General features: G+C 39.9%; 1 protein-coding gene across 1 annotated transcript in view; it reads right to left on the reverse strand.

The window, feature by feature from the left end:
- Positions 1-21,135, reverse strand: part of PGM5 (phosphoglucomutase 5) — a 97,124-nt gene that overhangs the window by 21,176 nt on the left and 54,813 nt on the right. Inside the window, exons 7-9 of the mRNA XM_075279035.1 lie at positions 13,017-13,132; positions 6,798-6,933; positions 5,239-5,422 (exon numbers count right to left, since the gene is read on the reverse strand). Of these exons, the coding sequence (XP_075135136.1) occupies positions 5,239-5,422; positions 6,798-6,933; positions 13,017-13,132 (436 nt within the window). The remainder of the gene's footprint in view (positions 1-5,238; positions 5,423-6,797; positions 6,934-13,016; positions 13,133-21,135) is intronic.

Below are 21,135 nucleotides of genomic sequence, written 5' to 3' on the forward strand. Positions count from 1 at the left end.
ATCATTTTTATTTTTGGACATATAATAGGAAGAATTTTTAAAGAGCACTGCAGTAAGCCTTTCCCCAGTCCTAAATGGTGGGGGGTATAAGCTAGATTTTAATACAAATACATAATGTAGTAATGTAATGTAAATGTAAATATTTATGTTTACGTTTTAAAGCGCAACTAAACTTTCGGACAACTTTTGATCTTCGGCAATATTTGTGTGATTGATAGATTTCGTAATGTACTTTATTAACAAATTTTGGATCCTTTCAGTGCTTCTATATTAAGATTTGGTCCTGCTTCTCACTGAATGTTACTGTGTACAGGAGTATGGGCTTGGAGTACGGGGTAAAATGTAGAGAAAATTAGAGCATGGGAGGGTCACTTCAAAAAGTTATCTTGGACATTATAAAACGTACAAATGTGCTTTTAGTGTCATATGAAAGAACAGATTTCCTGTATGTTTTCCATAAATATCAGAGGTCGAAAACAATCAGAATTTGAATTTTTATGTGATATATATATATATATATATATATATATATATATATATATATATACATATACACAGTATATATATAATGCAGCTGCTTAGAAATATCCTAATCCTGACTGTGTTTTCAACTAATGATATCTCTGAAGATAATATAGATAGCACTGCAGTCTTTGTGTCATATGCAAGAGAATCCTCTTTCAAAAGTCACCAAAGTCAAGTTTGTACGTTTTATAATGTCTGTAACTGTTTGAAGTGACCCTCCCTTACCCTCATTTTCTCTACATCTTACACAGCTCCATACTAAGTAACATTCAGTGAGAGGCAGAAACAGCTCTCAATACAGAAGCAGGGAAAAGAGTGAATAAATACAGGAAGTATCACAGAAAGTATCCAACATGTGTTAATAAAATTTAAACAATTAAACGAAATTTATTTATGACAAATCAAGTTTTTCCAAAAATTTAGTTACGCTTTAAGCTAGTCATGGATGCCATCATGTCTGTGATCAGCCTGGATATAATACAGGACACTAATTATCAGTCCCACATTTGCAATATGAATAGTTATATGTTTAGGTATAAAGAACAGAAAGTTGGTACAGTTGGTAACACGTTCTGCAAATTCTTACAAATAGCATGAAATGTTGCCTTTGAGGTGACGTTCTGAATCCTTCTCAGACCCTGCTGGTGCATATTTCATTCTCTCTTGGCAGCAGTTGCTTTTCTTGGCACATCACATTGTGGAAATTCTCACTGTCAATGTTGCTAGGAGTCTTATGATTAAATAAATGCACTCCCATGTACAAAACACAATTGTTGCCATTAAATAAGTTATATAAAACAATAAAAAACTACAGACAAGTATAAAAAAAACAACATTCCTCCATATTTCTCAATTCAATAAACATGTATGTGTGGCTCAGCCATCACTAGTGAGTATGTTTATGGAGTAGGTCTTCCTTTTGAGGCCCATGTTCAATGTTCTAGATCTAAAGTACAGTAGCAAAGCAATTGTTACACATTGTCATGTAGGAATGGTTACTGAATTGCCCTGTTATTATAATGGTGACCTCAACTACCCTTGAATTATGGTAATCCATCATTGCTAAATGAGAAATTAATGCAATGTATTGGTACTTTAACAGATGGAAATAAAAACTTTAGAAGCTACAGTACTTCAACTCCTATTCCCCCTTAGTTTATTTTAAAGGGGTATTCCCACGTCGCATACTCACCAGTCTTCGTTGCTGTAAATTCTTCTTTCTTCCGGCTTTGTTGTGTCATTGGTGGGCGGGGTTTACATATGCAAAGCCAGTGGCGAGATGTCGCTGGCCCTGCGTGCACGCTCATAGCTAGTGAGACCAGTGTAGCCTTCACAGTGCGACTACAGACCTGGCATCCGCTGTAATAGAGACGCGGATGCCGGGGAGTGTAGACGCCGGCACAGATGCCTGCAACATCGCTATGTGCCTGCTCTGCATGAAGCCAGCAGCGGCAGGAGCTCCTGTTATTCCGCTCTTCCGCCCCCCCCCCCCCAACCCTCTGGAATAGCAGCATCGTTCCTGCCGCTGCTGGCTTCATGCAGGGCAGGCACATAGCGATGTTGCAGGCATCTGTGCCGGCATCTACACTCCCCGGCATCCGCTGTAATAGAGAGGCGGATGCCGGGGAGTGTAGACGCCGACACAGTCTGTATTGGCGGTCCCTTACCCCCAAAGGGTAAACTACCCCCCCCTCCAGGCTCGCTCCTGTGCACTTAGCCCCTCCTCCCTCCCCCCTCAGAGCAGCAGATACATCACTTGACTTATGACCAGATAACTCAAGGGATGTGTCCCAAAAAAAAATGAATAAAGTAATATAGTGGGCAAACAAAGCAGTTTTGCTGAAGCAGTGTATTTAGGAAAAGTCTTACATTCACATTAACAAGCAGTATAGATAGGATCCTTGTGATGGGACAACCCCTTTAAGGATCATGATGTAGGTGACATGCAGTATAAATGACATATAAAAGTATAGTGCAACATAAAATCATTGTACATGGGTTAGAGCTAAGTAACCTGCTAGAAAGAAGATTAATATGGGCATAAACTGCTATCCATTGACACTTCTATTTCCAGACATGGAAACAAAATAGAAAAAGTCACCTATTCCATTCCGATATATTCTGTATCAATTGAATTAGTCAATGTTATATGTTGAAGGAAGGTTACAAATGCAGGATATGTTTAATAGTGACATGACCTTTTAGACAAGTATTTATATCCCTGCCCACACACAGACAGGCGCAGCACAAAGCAGATGTGACAGCTGATATATTCCTAAAAGGATGAAAGGCTAGGAGAGCACAGCTGAGAATACACCATGAGCAGACACCTTAAAGGCATGTTAGACTCTTCTATTAAATATGGGCTTGACTGGCATGCGGAAACCATTTACTGCTGTTAGATCCTAAATATTCTGTATCAACTGTCTGACATAACTCTTCCAAAGGAATCATTCACAGAATGCACATTTTAAGGGTAAGGACACATGTAGTGTGTTCAAGTTGGAACACAACTACAGTACGTTATGGCCAAAAATCCTACAAACATGGTGTTTGACCAAACAATTGTTAATGGCTACACAATTTTATGGGTAAACTGCTGTTTTCCTCCAAAGTCATGTGTCCATAATGGGTTTATACATTAATGGCTGCAAGATTTAGCAGGGTAAAGCCAGTTTTACCTGCAAAACCCCATGGTAAGAACAGTCCTTTTCAAAGCCATGTTAAACCGCACGTCAATGCAGTTTTTATGTCAGCCACTAGGCACACACACACTACATGTGGCATGGCCTAATATAATCCATATAGTCACTTAAGTTAATACGGCAAAAATCCCTTAAAAATATAAATAAATAAAATGACCATGTATTTTACCTTCTAGGATGCAAATGACCAGAATAAGCCCTATGCATTTTATGTTGAAGATGTCTTGTGTGTGCCTCAAGGATTCACTGTTAGAGATGAGCGAGTAGTGTTCAATCGAGTAGGTGTTCGATCGAATACTACGGTATTCGAAATACTCGTACTCAATCGAACACTACTAGCTGTTCGAAGTTTAAGGTTCGATGCAGAACCAGCGTTGATTGGCAGAATGCTATACATTCTGCCAATCAACACTGGTTCTTCTCTTACCTTTCCGAAGTCTTCTCCGCGCTGCGTCCCCGCGTCTTCTTCCGGGTGGAATTCACTCTACCTAGGCATCCGGCTTAGGCAGAGCCGACTGCGCATGCGCGGGCATGCACGCGCATACACGTGCATGCGCAGTCGGCTCTGCTCAGGCGTCGGGCCTGGGCAGAGCCGCACGTGCATGCGCAGTCGGCTCTGCCTAGGCCGGATGCCTAGGCAGAGTGAATTCCACCCGGAAGAGGACGCGGGGACCCTGCGCCGGGAGAAGACTTCAAGCAGAATCCAGCCCGACCGTCACTCGTGGACTTGGTAAGTATGATTTTATCGAATGTTGCCTACCCCTGAAACGAACATTTCCCCCATAGACTATAATGGGGTTCGAAATCCGTTTGAACAGTCGAACAGTGTGTGGCTGTTCGAATCGGATTTCGAACCTCGGACACTTTAGTGTTTGCTCATCTCTATTCACTGGAGGTTAATTATAAGCACTTTAAAAATATTGAACCAGCAAGGATTATTTCCATTTTCTGTATAAGGAAAAATATCTTTGTACCATGTTAGCCAGTGGATATGAAATATTAAAAAAAAAATTTTTTTGAGGAGTCTTCAGTAGTTGATACCTTTATTAAAATGATGACATATTGCGAGCTTTCGGGATTACTAAAATGATCCCTTCATCAGGCTGGACCTCCCTGTGCCAAAACACTTCTGCATAATATCATCAATGACATGAAGATCCTGGTTTTAAGAGGAAATTCCAAAACCAGAAAAATAGGAGGATATGGGAATATAAACTCATGATGACCTTTGACACACTGCAAAGGGGGCTAAACCAGTCACAGGGTTTTATGACGTTTTACAACAACTAGACACCACGTGACTGATCAAAGGAACCATAAACTCAGAGAACCTTCCTGTGAAATGATATATGTTTTTTGAACTGTTTATTTGCATGTTCTTCTTTCCATCAATTTTGCATCTATCACTCTATTCCTGTATTATTATGCTTGCCTTCAGATATTGTGTTATACCATCCTGATGAAGGGATCATTTTAGTAATCCAGAAAGCTCGCAATATGTCATCATTTTTAGTTATGTATTAATAAAGGTATCAACAACTGAAGACTCCTCAAATTTTTTTATTTTTTTTATATTCCATTCTCTGTACAAATGAAAGACCACCTACCTTTTTTTTCAGGTCACTTTTCAAAATAACCTGAATATGAGGAATAATAGTAATTCTGGCTATTATATGAATTGTATTGTGCATTTTCTCCTCAACAACTCTACCTTCAATCCCCACTGCCACCATTTTTTTTTTTTTATTTAATTTTTTTACTCCCTTGTTTCCAAAAGCTATTACTTTTTCATCACTGATCTTATATTGATGACTTATCCAAAGCATAGACCATCACTATAAAGTCCTGGACAACTCCTATAACCAGTCTGAATGATCAAAGGGACCTGGTAGACATGACAAGAACTGACAAGTTAAGTTTTAACCCATCCAACTACTCTTTCTATGAAAATAATTGTGCAGTATATTTGTATTTGGTATGAAAGAAAATATATCATATATGGTCCTACCTGTTTCTTTGTCACCGATCCATCTACAGGGTCCACATATTCAAAACTATCAGTTTTTTCCACACTGTACATATGGCTTCCAACTGCAAACTGTTGGCTAGTAAATGTCTTATCAATTATTGTAGACTCCAGATCTTTTATTATGAAGAAAGCTGTCCTGGGTTCAAGACCATCATAGTCAAATCTATAAAATAAAAAATAAAAAAGTACAACAGTGTTCTATGTCTAAAAGAGATACAGGTAAAGACAAAAGAGCATGGCCCCAGGCCTCTCACATACTTATTGCTGGAAGACCTGCCAACTCTTTTGATCCTCTTTGTATTTATTGTCTGATTTTTTTTTTCTTTCCTACTTTCTTTCTGTAACTACATTTGAGTAAAATCCTCTACCCATAACCATCACTATCAAGAATTCGCTGTAGGGATGAGGTAGGGGGTCCCGGACAAAAGATTGCATCGGGGCCCACAAGACTTTAGTTACGCCACTGGTGCATGATACCGCTTACCTAACAAGCCCTAAAAGATAGGTGAGATTTTTTAAAATGGGCATCCTGCTCTGTTGAAAAGAGACACCTTATGGGCCTCTGGGCCCGGATGCAATTGCACTTTTTGCACGCTTTACTTTACGTCCCTTGTGAAGGGGAGTGATGTCACTAATGACATCTTATTGACAGAATCGCCTCCAGTCAGAGAAATACTTTGTTTGGGATGGCACGGAGTAACTAATACAGATGTTGAGTGTCTTACAGCTAACTAAATGAAGAACACTGTGAGGTTAAACAAGGCATGTGTGCTCATGTCTCCTTATGATGTAAGGTAGAGCATAAAAGTCAGCTTTTCCCACCAGTAGAGGTCAGATCATGGAGACAGAGAGGAGTACTGAGCTTGCATTATGCTCCATTAGTAAGCTAGCAGCTGAGCATAGGATTAGTGTACATTTACTGTAGCACCTATAACCATTGCAACCTCTGCTTAATGTAAAAGTCTGTCAGTGTATGACAGTCATAGGGTGCATTCACACTGACTGATTCTGAATGTTAAAACACGTTCAGAATCAGCGCGTGCAAAGCAGATCCCATTCATTTCAATGGGAGCCGGCATACGTGCGCTCCCCATTGAAATGAATGGGCTGCTTTTTTCTCTATTGGTTTCAATGTGATACGCACGTATACTCAGTGTGAATGCAACCTTACTTTCATGTAAATTTACAGAAGTACTACACATGATGTGACAACATGTTCAATGCTTACACTAATAAAGTTGTTGTGTATTCTGCACAAAGTACCATAAAGTATTAGCCATGGTCCACTCATGTGGACAATAAGATAAGTAATAGTTCTGATCTAGTGAAACACCTTTAAATGCTGATGTTTTAACATAATACTGACATTTAGCTAATAATAATTCCATCATTCCAGAATTTCAATTATGTATATATTTCATCACCAAGAAAAAAGTGCAATATTAGAGGTTCCCTTTTTCCCATTAGATGTTTTCATGCATGTCTGCTTTTATAAAGATTATGGAAACTAGATAATATATGCTACAGAAAACGGTTACCTGCAGTAATAGTGGCGCCCAAACCTTGTCCAGTGATCTTGCACAATCTCTTCTACACCTTGCTTACGAGCAGCCATAATAGAAAGCCACACTAACACGGCCCAGAGTCCATCCTTTTCTCTGAGATGATCTGAACCTATAGAAACATTGATGCACATTTAGTAATGAAAATGTACCAGAATTCTGAATTTACACACCACATTTACAATTGAGCATGGCTTTGAGGAATGAGTGGGACTTACTGGATATACCTGTACAGGAAATGTCCGTCTTAAGAACCATCTTATTGTGGCGGTCATGGCCCAAGGGTGCAGCAAGTGCTGCAGAAAAATCGGTCATGACACACTGAGGTCGCATTGCAACTCCTTTTATTAATCTGAGTGAAGGAGTCACAGGGTGATATGGCGATCTGTAGTCACCGCATTGTAATGTGGCCGTAGCCTAATTCATCTCATTGTTCCTAATCCTAAGGATTTGGGAGAGTGAACTTTTTGGCATTTGGGCAGCAGTACTACAAGTATATGCAACTTTATAATTATATTTACTTGTTCTGCCTAATATATCTCCTTGTTCTGCAGTATTAAATCAAGTCAATGATTAGAAGTGACTTGTAATATTTAGTAATCTTTATTGTGTACAATTTGTTGGTGGTAAAATGTGAAAGTTACAGACACTAAATATAAATATATATATTATTATTCTGTTTATAAGACAGATGACACACCAATTAATGTAATAATTAACATGTATTATATGTCTATTTGTGTTGGCATAATTTTTGAACATCTTTTTATTTCAGAATGTTGGAAAGCTTCTAAGTTTTCAAATTTACAAGAAAATCTACCGTATATACTCGAGTATAAGCCGATTTCTCAGCACAGTTTTTGTGCTGAAAAAGCCCCCCTTGGGGGGCCTCAATAGTAATGTATAGAATCTCCCATAAAATAGTGAGGGGAAAAAAAGGAGCTTTAAAAAAAATTATAATAATAAAATAAATAAAAGTTGTAAATCCCTCCTTCTCCTAGAATACATATAAAATTAGAAAATGGCTGTGAAACAGAAACACATTAGGTATCCCTGTGTCTGACAGTGCCCAGTCTACTGAATATAGGGTATCTGCAGTGCTCCTCTTCCGTCGGGAAGGGGTTAATAGGAGCACTGCAGATACCCTATATTCAGCCAGGCTGAATTTCAAGTGGGGGAAAAAGAAACTGTCCTCAAGCTCAGGGAAGGGGCAGACAGACAACCAAAACACCCCCTCCCCTTCCCCAGCACCCAGCATCTACTGCACCCAAAAACTCCAACCATTTTAATTTTTGAAATTTTCCAGTAGCTGCTGCATCCCCCCCCCCCCGGCTTATACTCGAGTCAATAAGTTTTCCCAGTTTTTTGTGGTAAAGTTAGGGGCCTCGGCTTATATTCAGGTCGGCTTATACTCGAGTATATACAGTATTCTATTAAGGGACCAATACAGATCTGAAATGCTTTTGGGGGATTTATATATTATCATTATAATGTACCCCATTTTAAAAACAGAACCCCTCAATGTATTTAAAACTGCATCTATCAGTTGCAGAAAAGCTGCTTTTTTTGTTGCAGATTTTGCTGTGCTTTTTTGAGCCAAAGCCAGACTGGATTAAACACATGGAAAAAGTATAAATGCTTCCGTTATGTTTCCCATTGCAACAAAAAGTAGCATTTCAGCAATATGGAGCTTTAGCCTTAGTAAGTTAGTAAGGCTATATTCACGCGACAGTGAAAACTGGTTGTCGCAAGGAATCATTAATTTCACTGTCAGGGAATGGAGGCTACTGTCATGGATTGCCACGCATTTCTCCATACAATGAAATGTATGGGGGATCCATGAATACAGGTATCCCTCGGCCAAAAAAAATAGATGTTTTTCACAGCCATCTTTCACCACTTTTGTGTTCTTTTAGCCAAATCAGTTAGTGCTTTACAGGAATGAATGCAAAATAGAGGTGCAGTTTATAAATTGACTTTTTTAAAAAATTTTCTGTTTGTATCAATTTTCAGTTCAAAGCAAGGTTTAACAGAGAAACAAAACTCAACCCTGGTTGTGTATTTTGTAGAAATGTACCATATCTGTGCTGCTTGACTCAAGCATAGTCCTCAGAAGATAAGGCCTGGTGTTTCAATGATTTTACAGTCTGATCTGAGGTTTAACCCTCTATGCAGGACATGTTTTCTACTGGCTTATAGTATGTGGTACCCCTGTCCCAGTATACTATGATCATTTGTCAGGTCATGCTGGGAACTCCAGTTTTACAGTAGTATGTCTTCACCCTAAGTTTTACCTGGATCTGATAAATGCTCGAGAAAGGGGGGAGGTGCGGTTAAAAGTTTGGGTCCAGACGTTTAATGTAAACCATAGCATAGCCATGTCTACCATTGCCATCAGAAAACAAGTATAATTCCTGAGAGGCTATTAATATATCATAAAAATATACTGACATAAATGATTGCAGCCAATATCCCTGATGCTTTCTGGTATTACAATGCACAAATATCCAATAAAAGAACCCTGAACATAATTTGAGTGAAGTCACATTGCAAAGATGGCATAGTGTCAGTTACTAAACTGATGACCCCATTCGTGGCCAACATAGCAAAATAATTTAAAACCCAAACATTTCGGGAATGTAGAGACACAACTGTATGAGATGAGCAGACAGAGAGATGAGATCACTACGACTCCCAGGCCTCTCTCAGCTCTAAAGTTGGCACAGAGCATCACAAGTAGTACATCTCCGACATTCTCCATGCACGTCTACAGAAATGGAAGGGTTTTTGAAAACATGAATTCAGCCACACTGCCAAAGAAACGTTCTGGGAAACTCTGTATAAGATCGTTTCAAAACTGTCTGGCCTTTTATAGCAGAAGAATTGCTTTTATTTACAGGCCAAAGCAAAAATGTAATGCTATAAAAAAAAGCTCTACTGCTTGTTTCACAGGCATGCAGCTGAATCCCATTTCAGTGACAGATATTATGTCTGTGACTATTCTGTTACGGTTTTATAACTAGGTGAGTGTTATTATTATTGAGTGTTAAAACGGTCAATATAGGAGTAGCACATTCAGAATGGAAAATGAAGTTCCATTATAAGTCTCTTTTTGATTTATTTTTTTTTTTAATGTAGATTGTGAGCCTCACATAGGGCTCACAATGTACATTTTTCCCTATCAGTATGTCTTTGGAGTAATCCAAAGTATGTCCTTTGGGAGGAAATCCACGCAAACACGGGAAGAACATACAAACTCCTTGCAGATGTTGTCCTTGGCAGGATTTGAACCCAGGACTCCAGCACTGCAAGGCTAGCTACTGGGCCACTGTGTTGCCCCCAAGTGCCTTTTTGATTTTTTCCCAATACAACATGTTCTTATGTTTATATTGAATTCTTATCTTGGCCTTTGTGTCAGATTCAAATGGGAAAGATTTGTCATGGCCTCATGTAAAAGATGAACAGTTATACTTAACAATACTTTAAAGGGGTTGTCCCATCACAAGGCTCCTATCTATACTGCTTGTTAATGTGGATGTAAGACTTTTCCTAAATACATTGCTTCAGCAAAACTGCTTTGTTTGTCCACTATCTTACTTTATTCAATTCATTGTTGACACAGCCCTTGACTTATCTGCTCAAAAGTCAAGTGATATATCTGCCTGCTCTCAGGGGGAGGGAGGAGGGGCTAAGTGCACGGGCACGAGCCTGTGTTTCTAGCTATTCCTGTGTGTATACCACGTGACCTAACTTCCTGCTCTCAGATAGAGGAGAGGAGCTGCTTTCATTTCTGAACTCGTCTTCTGTTCTCCCAGTTATCAGACTAGCTAATTCAATTGTGTTCAATATGGCAGAGACAGGCATATGTATGTATGTAACACAGAATGGAGTTGCTCCTGCCTGTACTTCATAGTCCAATATTGTGCATATAGTGTTGTTTGAGGACCTTTGATGACATCACAGGCCCTTCAGCAGCCCCATAGGATCATGCTATGTGGTGGGCGGAGATACATGCTAATTTGGAGGCGGAGCTAAACGGCAGGTTGCATATGAAACCCCGCCCAACAAATGACGCAAGAAACCAGGAAGAAAGAAGATTTTACAGCAGTGAAGACTGGTGAGTATGCGACGTGGGAATACCCCTTTAAGTACCAAAACAGTCTATGGCTCCATTATGGCTCCATGCCACCTCTGTGTTGGGCAGAACAGGGCACCCTTACACTTCAGTTGGTTGATACTGTCCCCTCTATATGAAGGCATATAATGTGTTGCTTCTAGAGGAGAATTATCGAATAATACAGAAGCATATACATTTCCTACATCTCTATAGTATAGTCTAATATACACCAGGGAATTATTGACCATTATTTTGGGTTTTGTCAATACCATTTAAAAGGATTCCTATTTTTTGAGAGTTTTGTTTGGGTTTGCTCAGTTAGAATTGTCACTGTTCATTGGTATTGAACACAATACAAAAGCTAGAACACAGAATTGTTATTATTTATAAGAGATATATAGTATTGTGCGGCTTCTTTTAACCTACAGTGGGGCAAAAAAGTATTTAGTCAGTCACCAATAGTGCAAGTTCCACCACTTAAAAAGATGAGAGGCGTCTGTAATTTACATTATAGGTAGACCTCAACTATGAGAGATAAAATGAGAAAACAAATCCAGAAAATCACATTGTCTGATTTTGTAAGAATTTATTTGCAAATTATGGTGGAAAATAAGTATTTGGTCACCTACAAACAATCAAGATTTCTGTCTCTCACAGACCTGTAACTTCTTCTTCAAGAGTCTCCTCTTTCCTCCACTCATTACCTGTAGTAATGGCACCTGTTTAAACTTGTTATCAGTATAAAAAGACACCTGTGCACACCCTCAAACAGTCAGACTCCAAACTCCACTATGGTGAAGACCAAAGAGCTGTCAAAGGACACCAGAAACAAAATTGTAGCCCTGCACCAGGCTGGGAAGACTGAATCTGTAATAGGCAACCAGCTTGGATTGAAGAAATCAACTGTGGGAGCAATAATTAGAAAATGGAAGACATACAAGACCACTGATAATCTCCCTCCATCTGGGGCTCCACGCAAAATCTCACCCCGTGGGGTCAAAATGATCACAAGAATGGTGAGCAAAAAATCCCAGAACCACGCGGGGGGACCTAGTGAATGAACTGCAGAGAGCTGGGACCAATGTAACAAAGCCTACCATCAGTAACACACTACGCTGCCAGGGACTCAGATCCTGCAGTGCCAGACGTGTCCCACTGCTTAAGCCAGTACATGTCCGGGCCCGTCTGAAGTTTGCTAGAGAGCATTTGGATGATCCAGAAGAGTATTGGGAGAATGTCCTATGGTCTGATGAAACCAAACTGGAACTGTTTGGTAGAAACACAACTTTTCGTGTTTGGAGGAAAAAGAATACTGAGTTGCATCCATCAAACACCATACCTACTGTAAAGCATGGGGGTGGAAACATCATGCTTTAGGGCTGCTTCTCTGCAAAGGGGCCAGGACGACTGATCCGGGTACATGAAAGAATGAATGGGGCCATGTATCGTGAGATTTTGAGTGCAAACCTCCTTCCATCAGCAAGGGCATTGAAGATGAAACGTGGCTGGGTCTTTCAACATGACAATGATCCAAAGCACACCGCCAGGGCAACGAAGGAGTGGCTTTGTAAGAAGCATTTCAAGGTCCTGGAGTGGCCTAGCCAGTCTCCAGATCTCAACCCTATAGAAAACCTTTGGAGGGAGTTGAAAATCCGTGTTGCCAAGCGACAGCCCCAAAACATCACTGCTCTAGAGGAGATCTGCATGGAGGAATGGGCCAACATACCAACAACAGTGTGTGCCAACCTTGTGAAGACTTACAGAAAACGTTTGACCTCTGTCATTGCCAACAAAGGATATATAACAAAGTATTGAGATGAAATTTTGTTACTGACCAAATACTTATTTTCCACCATAATTTGCAAATAAATTCTTACAAAATCAGACAATGTGATTTTCTGGATTTGTTTTCTCATTTTGTCTCTCATAGTTGAGGTCTACCTATGATGTAAATTACAGACGCCTCTCATCTTTTTAAGTGGTGGAACTTGCACTATTGGTGACTGACTAAATACTTTTTTGCCCCACTGTGTGTGATAGTATTTTAAGGGACTACTATATAAAGGCTTAAAGATTACCTGTGCCAAAACTTTCTTCTCCACACAATGAACAGCGCCCAGAATCCATTAGGTTTGCAAAATATTTCCAACCAGTAGGAGTTTCATATACAGGTAACTTCATTGCTTTTGCAACCCTGAAATGCAAGGGCCAGGTATTATACATATGCATCAACATTAAACTATATTACTCACCGATACTCAGTTTTTTTTTTGTTGTTTTTTTAAATGTAGATTGTGAGCCCCACATAGAGTTCACAATGTACATTTTTCCCTATCATTATGTCTTTTTTTTTTGGAATATGGGATGGAAATCCATGCAAACACGGGGAGAACATACAAACTCCTTGCAGATGGTTTTTTATGCCCTTGGTGGGATTTGAACACCAGGACTCCAGCGCTGCAAGGCTGCAGTACTAACCACTGAGCCACCATGTGGCCCCTACTGATACTCAGTTTGTGAATGGTTAGTAGGACAAAGTTCCTCAGTACTCTGTCATTTTATGGTTACTTTCAAAATAACAGGCTTATGACGGTTCACTTTCACCTTGGGAACTGTGTAGAGGACAGTTGGATATTAGACATCAGACAATGCACTTTAAAGATGTTATGACAGAGATGGTGTTTGGTCTGGTATATCAGCATGGGACAAGCCAAAACTAGTTTAAAATAGAATATTGGATGACCAAACCCATTAATTATTTTATCAATGTTAACCCCCTCTATTACAAGCCAAAATTAACTACTGGAGACAAAAAGCTGCATAAATCTGACATGACCTCCCTCTACTGGTCGTAGCAGGCAGCTAGAATATTAATAATTTGGGCACTAAGCAAACACGAATTGCCCATAGTATTGGTCCATCCTTGCTAGCTACTTTACTGCAACCAAATACCAAATCTGTCCACAAGAGACTTTTTATATGAATCTGGAGTGATGTCGGAGTGTTCAATATACACATGATATCTCTTGCTATAGCCTGTATAAAACTATATTCTGCATTTTGCTATTGTAATGTAGACCCACTGTGCCACTGAATAGATTTAACTTGGAACTACTCCTAAAGGCATTATTTAAGTGGTCCCTGGACTTCACTTTTGAGAAGTCACACTCACTACCCATTGGGGTAGTCTCCATTTACTGACAGCTGATCCAGGCAGGTTAAGGAATGATGCACATGACAATAAGGACAAAAACAGAGAGGGGTAAGGGAAAAAGGCCAAAGTTAAGAAAGGTGAAGATTGTATGGTAGAAATCTGGATGGAGTTGACCTGGACTTTAAATGGGATATTTGTAAAACATCTTAAATCTTAGTTGTGAGCAATACATGCCCTATGGAAACAAAAGGGTTCAAAAGAAAAACTCATATATTTAAATAAAAATGTAAAGGAAGCAGTAATAATAAACATAAAGCATAAACCTTGTCAAAAACATTTTCCGTCATAAACTGGTCCCATTATGTACAGTGTAAATAAATATTATTATTGACTCCAAGAAAACTGTGTCATACTTTTTTAGAATAGCAACCACTATGAGCTAGCCATCTCATTCTTTCCAAGCTCCATGGAACCAAAAGGACTATAGCTTACAAGGTTTTTTCTCTCTTATTTTACAAACTGTTTTTCATGTCACCGGTGTCTATCTTTTTTATATAAGCACTGAACCTTAAAGCATTCAATTTAATGGTGCTCCAAATATGCGCTATAAATCCAATGTCTTTTAAAGAGTCTTTGCCGTTCAACTGTTAGAGAGTCATGTGCATATGTGAGTTCCCACTATCCCCCCAAATCAGTAGGTGGTGGCAGGGTGTATCTGAGGTGCATGGCATGGACTGTGTTGGGATTAATTCTATGATCAATTTTCAGCCTACGTGAAGGATGATTGCAAATTTGACTGCCACATCCACGTTATGTTCTAGGACATTGGTGTAAATGTGGCACATCTTTGGTGCATCTCTGCCTATTTTGGCACAAGATGGCACAATTTGGCACATCTTGGCTTATCATTTGAGATATAATTTGTCTGACTTTCTAAGCATACATGTGTGGATTACTAGGAAAAGGGGCATGACGTAAATTTCCCAATATGTACCAAAGTTGCAGTTCAAAGTAAACCAAAAAAAAAACTGTATAAGTTTAGCCTAAATACAAGGTGGCCATAATATAACCTCAGGTGTTTGGAGTCGTATGCAGGCTGACCCAATGGACTGAATTGCCTGAAAATTTGTATGTGTGCTAATCAAGGCATGGGGAAACAGACGGCATGAAAAAAAGTAAAAAAAATTAATACTAAAACTCCCCACCAGGGGATAATGTGGCGCTGTACAGTGAGCGCGCGGCGCAAAACCCGTCTGTCGATACTTGATACAAGTGTCCCCACAACCAGAAATCACAAGGAGTGAGATCCAGAGAGTGCGGTGGCCACGCTGTAGGGCTCAAAGTCCTGTCATCGAGAAAATGTGCACGAAGAGCGTTCTTCACAGGATTTGCAATGTGAGGAGGACCTCCATCCTGTATGAAGGTGATCATCTGCAGACACTGCCGCTGTTGGAGTTGGGGAACGACCACTGTTATCAGCATTGTCTGGTACCTCACTGCTGTGACGGAACAGGTGGCAACCTCAATTGGGCCCAAATCTTCGAAAAAGAACGGTCCGATCATGAATGATGAGGTCGCTCCACAGGATATTCCATGGCCAATTGGTATCCACTTCCACTCTAGCGCATTTTTACCTGAATGGAACGGTCAACACACAGAACTATCACATATGGGCCACCGAAAACCCATGTGCGCTTGAGGGGGTTCCGCTGCATTTGCCCAAGGTGACCGTTTGGTGTGGGTTCACCTCATCATTCATGATCGGAGCGTTCTTTTTCAAAGATTTGGGCCCAACTGGGGTTGCCACCTGTTCCGTCACAGCAGCGAGGTACTGAACAATGCTGGAAACAGTGGTCGTTCCCCAACTCCAACAGCGGCAGTGTCTGCAGACGATCACCTTCATACAGGATGGAGCCACTCCTCACATTGCAAATCCTGTGAAGAACGCTCTTCGTGCACATTTTCCCGATGACAGGATTTTGAGCCGCTCATTCCCTACAGCGTGGCCACCGTGCTCTCCGGATCTCACTCCTTGTGATTTCTGGTTGCGGGGACACTTGAAGGAGCGTGTTTATCGGGGGAATGTCGAAACCCTGCCTGACCTCAAAGACCGCATCACGTTGGAAGTGCGCAGCATCTCACCAGAGACGTTACACGCAAGCGTCGAGCACGTTCTGCATAGGATGACCATGCTCACCATGCATGATGGCGGCCACATTGAATAGTCATGCTAGTTGGTGGTCCAAATGGGACATCCCAAAGTATCGACAGACAGGTTTTGTGCCGCGCGCTCACTGTACAGCGCGACATTATCCCCTGGTAGGGAGTTTTGGTATTAATTTTTTATTTTTTTTTTTAATGCCGTCCATTTCCCCATGCCTTGATTAGCCCACATACAAATTTTCAGACAATTCCGTCCATTGGGTCAGCCTGCACACGACTCCAAACACCTGAGGTTATATTATGGCCACCCTGTAGTTTATCATCAATTTATCATCAAGCACCAGCCACTGTGATGCTGTCTTTTAGAAAATCTGGATATAAGATTGCAAGAAATACATAATAGGGCATGAGTGGGTTCAAAGGCAGACAACAAAAGTAATAAATAGGATGGGTAGGCTACAGTACCTAGGAAGATCATTAGAATTAGGGTTATTAGTTTAGAAAAAAACTATTGAGGGACAACTTAATAACTATGTGTAAATATATGAAAGGTCTTACAGAGATTTTTCTCATAATTTATACCCAGGACCATAAAAATAAAAAGAGGACATTCACTATATGTAGAAGAAAGAAGGTTCCTACAACAAAATAGAAGTAGTCTTTACAGTAAGAGGAGCAACACTCTCTGCCAGAAGTTGATCATGGTTGAGTGTAATAATATTACAAACTATAGGTTGTGAATCCAGGGATTTATTAAGTAGAATTCCCACATCTGGAGTTGAGATAGAATTTTTTTCCTTGACCCTTCGATAGCATCTGTGTTTGGTAATGAGTTCGGGGAGTCCGCATGACCAATTGCAAGCGCTGTGCAGTAAAAGCACACGGACCCCATAGACTATAATGGGGTCTGTGTGTTTGCCGTGCACTGCCCACATGAATAATGCAGACAGGAAAGAAGATTGTGAACTACTTTCCTATCCGCATGATCCCTACGGAGATCTGGCGGCAAGCACATAGATCCCATTATAGTCTATGGGGTCTGTGTGCTTTTACTGCACAGCGTTTGCAATTGTGTTCGGTATTTCATTCGGGGGGATCCCCCATGCTGACTCCCCTGGATGGAATACAAATGCAGATGTGACCCTAAGATGAGGAAAATTATGTCTACCTTATGAGATTTTGCCTCCTTCTAGATCAACATTACCAGATAACTGGCTGAACTGGATGGTATTGTGTTTTCTTCAGCTTTATAAACTGATACTATGTTAGTCTGCTAGATATTATAGTACTATTACATTGGTTTGAGGTCTGATTCATGTTTCCATTGTTATATAAAGTTAAAGTAAAAAAGTTAAGAATTTCAGATTGCTTTTTTTTTCATTTGCTTTTAATCTGCAGGTTTGTTTTTCTTGGAGATCTTGCATAGGCCATTTATTTTAGCTTCACATGCACCATAAGCATCACAATTACAATCTTAATCTTTTACATCAAATTTCTTAATTACAACAAAGAAATTATCTTTTGCTTTCAAGTGAACAGATTAAGAATTTGAACAGTAGTGTCTTGTTCCAACTTCCTGAAGCCTGTCAAAAATTCCAACAACCAAATTTCAATAAATAAATCGAAATGTGAAAATAAAAGACTATTTCCTCTCATTTTAAAACTTCCTTCCCTTTTAGTTGCCTGTTTGAGTCAGATTAAGTTAAAGGCCACAAACTTAAATAATGAAAGTCATTTACGAGTAATTTACATTGTAATTGGAAACCACTCTATTCTTACAACCGTGTAACCACCATTTTGTCACACAGCCCTTTTAAAACAGCTTGGTTCCGTAGAGAACACAGGGACTAACTTTAAAGTGACCTCCTTAATACAAAAATGCTAAGTGTTTACAAAAAGGGTTAACATAAATGGCATAAACAACAAAACAGTTACAAAAATAACAGGGCGAGTAAAAAGAAAAAAAAAACTTACAAGCTAAAATTCTTCTGATTCCCTGGGGTTGCAAGAAGAATCGGCAGACCCAGATTAGACTAACCCCACATTTATAAAAAAAAGTTCCTCTGGTCATCCCCCAATTTTATAAAAATAGGCCTTGCCTCAGGTTTCTGATCTGTCCTTCTTGTCCATTATTTTAATCCTTTGTTGGTCACTAGACAGTACATTAATACAGTACTTGGGCAAATCCTATGCATAATAATCTTTCCGTTTTTTTTTTTGTTTTTGTTTTTTTTTTTATTCACCCCCATTGGATGAAGATTGTTCTGCTCTGGGGAATTTTATTTCTCCATCTGGTAAACTCTTGAAAATTGTATAAACCATACCCAGGTGACAAAACTCACACTAGTTCCATTTCTATTTCAGTTTGTAAGAAAAATGCCATAAAAAGTAATAAATCTGAAGAGCTGAAGGCCAAACCCCCTCCGTAAAAACCCAGTCCACCTTTCTTGCTCATTTCCAAAGTGGCTAGATGAGTCAAAAGTCAAAAAACTCTCATGTAAATATGGGTACGCAATAATTTGGCACTTTTTAATGCCGCTAACCTGGAGACTAGAACACTTGTGGCAGATCACTATATGGTAGCATACCTAATTCATTCAATTTCCTGCTTCCTCCACTAGGGAGATAACAGTACAATGACATTTTTACAGCTTCCATTTAGATCAAAGGTAATTGTATTAATACATATGCACTTAGCTCCCCCTAGTGGTGGCTGCAGACAGCAGCAAATTTTATCGCTGTTTAGCAACTAAGTGTTTAGAGGATATTTATCAATGTATTTATTTATTCTTGTCTGAGTCATACAAGGCATGTCACAAGTAGCAATTTTTAGTGCATGATTATATAATTGTGACTTTTTTCCTTTCTGCGCTGCACTTGCCTCTATGCCAGTTTTGATAAATTAGTCCCACGGTGTTCAGAATGAGCACCATAATAATAAAGCATGATGCGGAGTGTGAATTTTTGTTAATGAAATACTTCCTCGACATTATAAAAACATCACGGAAGGATCCTAACTACATTTTGCTATGGGGCCCTATGACATCTGTGCACGCCTCTGTGTACAGATGTAGCAAACTTAAACTTGACTGAAGTTAAGTGAAATGGAATATGACTAGTTTCCTTGTCAGGGCCTTCTTTGTGGTGTAGGCAACGCTATGATGTCATCAAGTGATGCTGTTCCATAGGAGAAGGACACAATTGGCTGGATGCCAACACTAGTGCAACAGGACCGAGTGATAGGTGAGTTTTCTATACAGATGTGGTAGGAGCTACTTTTTTTTTATTCAAAGCACAGTGGTATTCATAGATTTATTAAAGAAGCCAAGAAGGATGACTTTGTAATGGTGACTTTGGTGCATACTATAAAACATACATTAATTCAGGGGGCATAGTGGAGCTATTATATTCAGGAGCCACAGTTATTAGAATAGGCAGCAAATATGTGTAGCCAATGAAGCCTGTGCAGTACTCAGCTATCTACAGTACTCCCATTGAAAATAATGGAGAGGTGCACACCAGAACCCACAGCAATGGGAATAAAATAACACCTGTTCTTAGGATTGGTGCAACTGTAAAGTTAAAGTTTGCTGCATCTGTGCATTTGATTTGTCATGTGTTAAGTTATTGTTTACTAGATCTGTACCATACTTGTTTTTTTTCAGTTTAGTAAAGTAATTTAGCTACGTATAGTATAGCCATAGGGTAAACTACTGTATGTCTAAAGACATGAGGGGAAAGGGAGAAAGCAAAAAGAACTTGGATCCAAATGTTCTCATGTATACATGTTATGCTTTGTAAACTTAAATGTATCATTGCATCAACCCATAAAATCCTTTCTGTCAAACCTATTTTACTTGTCCATGAACTCATTACTGCCAAAATACAATAAATGAGATTTGCTTTAATGGTTCTCTTGATTCCTTGCCTTTAATGGATTCAGTATTTTGCAAGACGACATAATAATTGCCCCTTATATGGCAAGAAGTATTATCGTAGTAACAGAAGGTCATTGTTGATTTATGAAGTGGCGAGAAGAGGAATTTACAGCTTACACAGAAAATAGCCAGACCATCAAAGTATCTACAGTGGTTGTGATATTTGTACAGTATATGGTTGTTTTATATGGAGAGGACACTTTACTTCACATAACAGTACATCAGAACTGGCAATTGAGAGAACAAGAAATACATATTATGTGGCACTATATGCCTGGCTGTCACGTTGTGTCTATGCCCAGACCCAAAATCCGGACTGCAGACTGCACCGCTAAGGGAATAGGGGAGGGAAACTTTCCCTGACACTACGGTGGCTAGCTAGGCCCTGCCTACGGGTGGTGGTCAGCTGCCCCCAAGCTAGCCTTGGCCCTGACAACTCCTGGCTCTCTAACACGAAGGTCTAGACAACAGATAGGGCAAGAGCTACAAGAGGGTTAGGGACTGGGGATACTAAGGTGGTCACCCCTACAGAACCAAGGTGCAGCTGCAGACAAAACAAACAGGATGGGATGTGCTGGACAACAGACACGCAGCACAACACAATACACAACAAGAGAATGAGGAGAGGGACAATGGAGAGGTGAGGAAAGGGTTAACACAGGACTGGGGCAAAACAAACTGGAACCCAAACTTCCTCACAAATACCAAGACAGTGACAGGCAAACCGAACTGAAGGACAGAGTAGAGTAGAAGTGTGGAGGGGAAAACCAGACTCACACACAAGGCAACACTCACACCACTACCTAGTAAGCTATTGTTCCAAAAACACTCCTCCTCCCAGAGCCACGAATTCTATGTTGGATACAACGAAAACTGGCAACTAGTGAAGCCAGCCCTCCTCCTTATACAGGCCCCAGAAGTGTCTGATAGGACAATGTTAAC

This window comes from Leptodactylus fuscus, chromosome 1, assembly GCF_031893055.1.
Source record: "Leptodactylus fuscus isolate aLepFus1 chromosome 1, aLepFus1.hap2, whole genome shotgun sequence".
Classification (NCBI taxonomy): Eukaryota; Metazoa; Chordata; class Amphibia; order Anura; family Leptodactylidae; genus Leptodactylus; species Leptodactylus fuscus.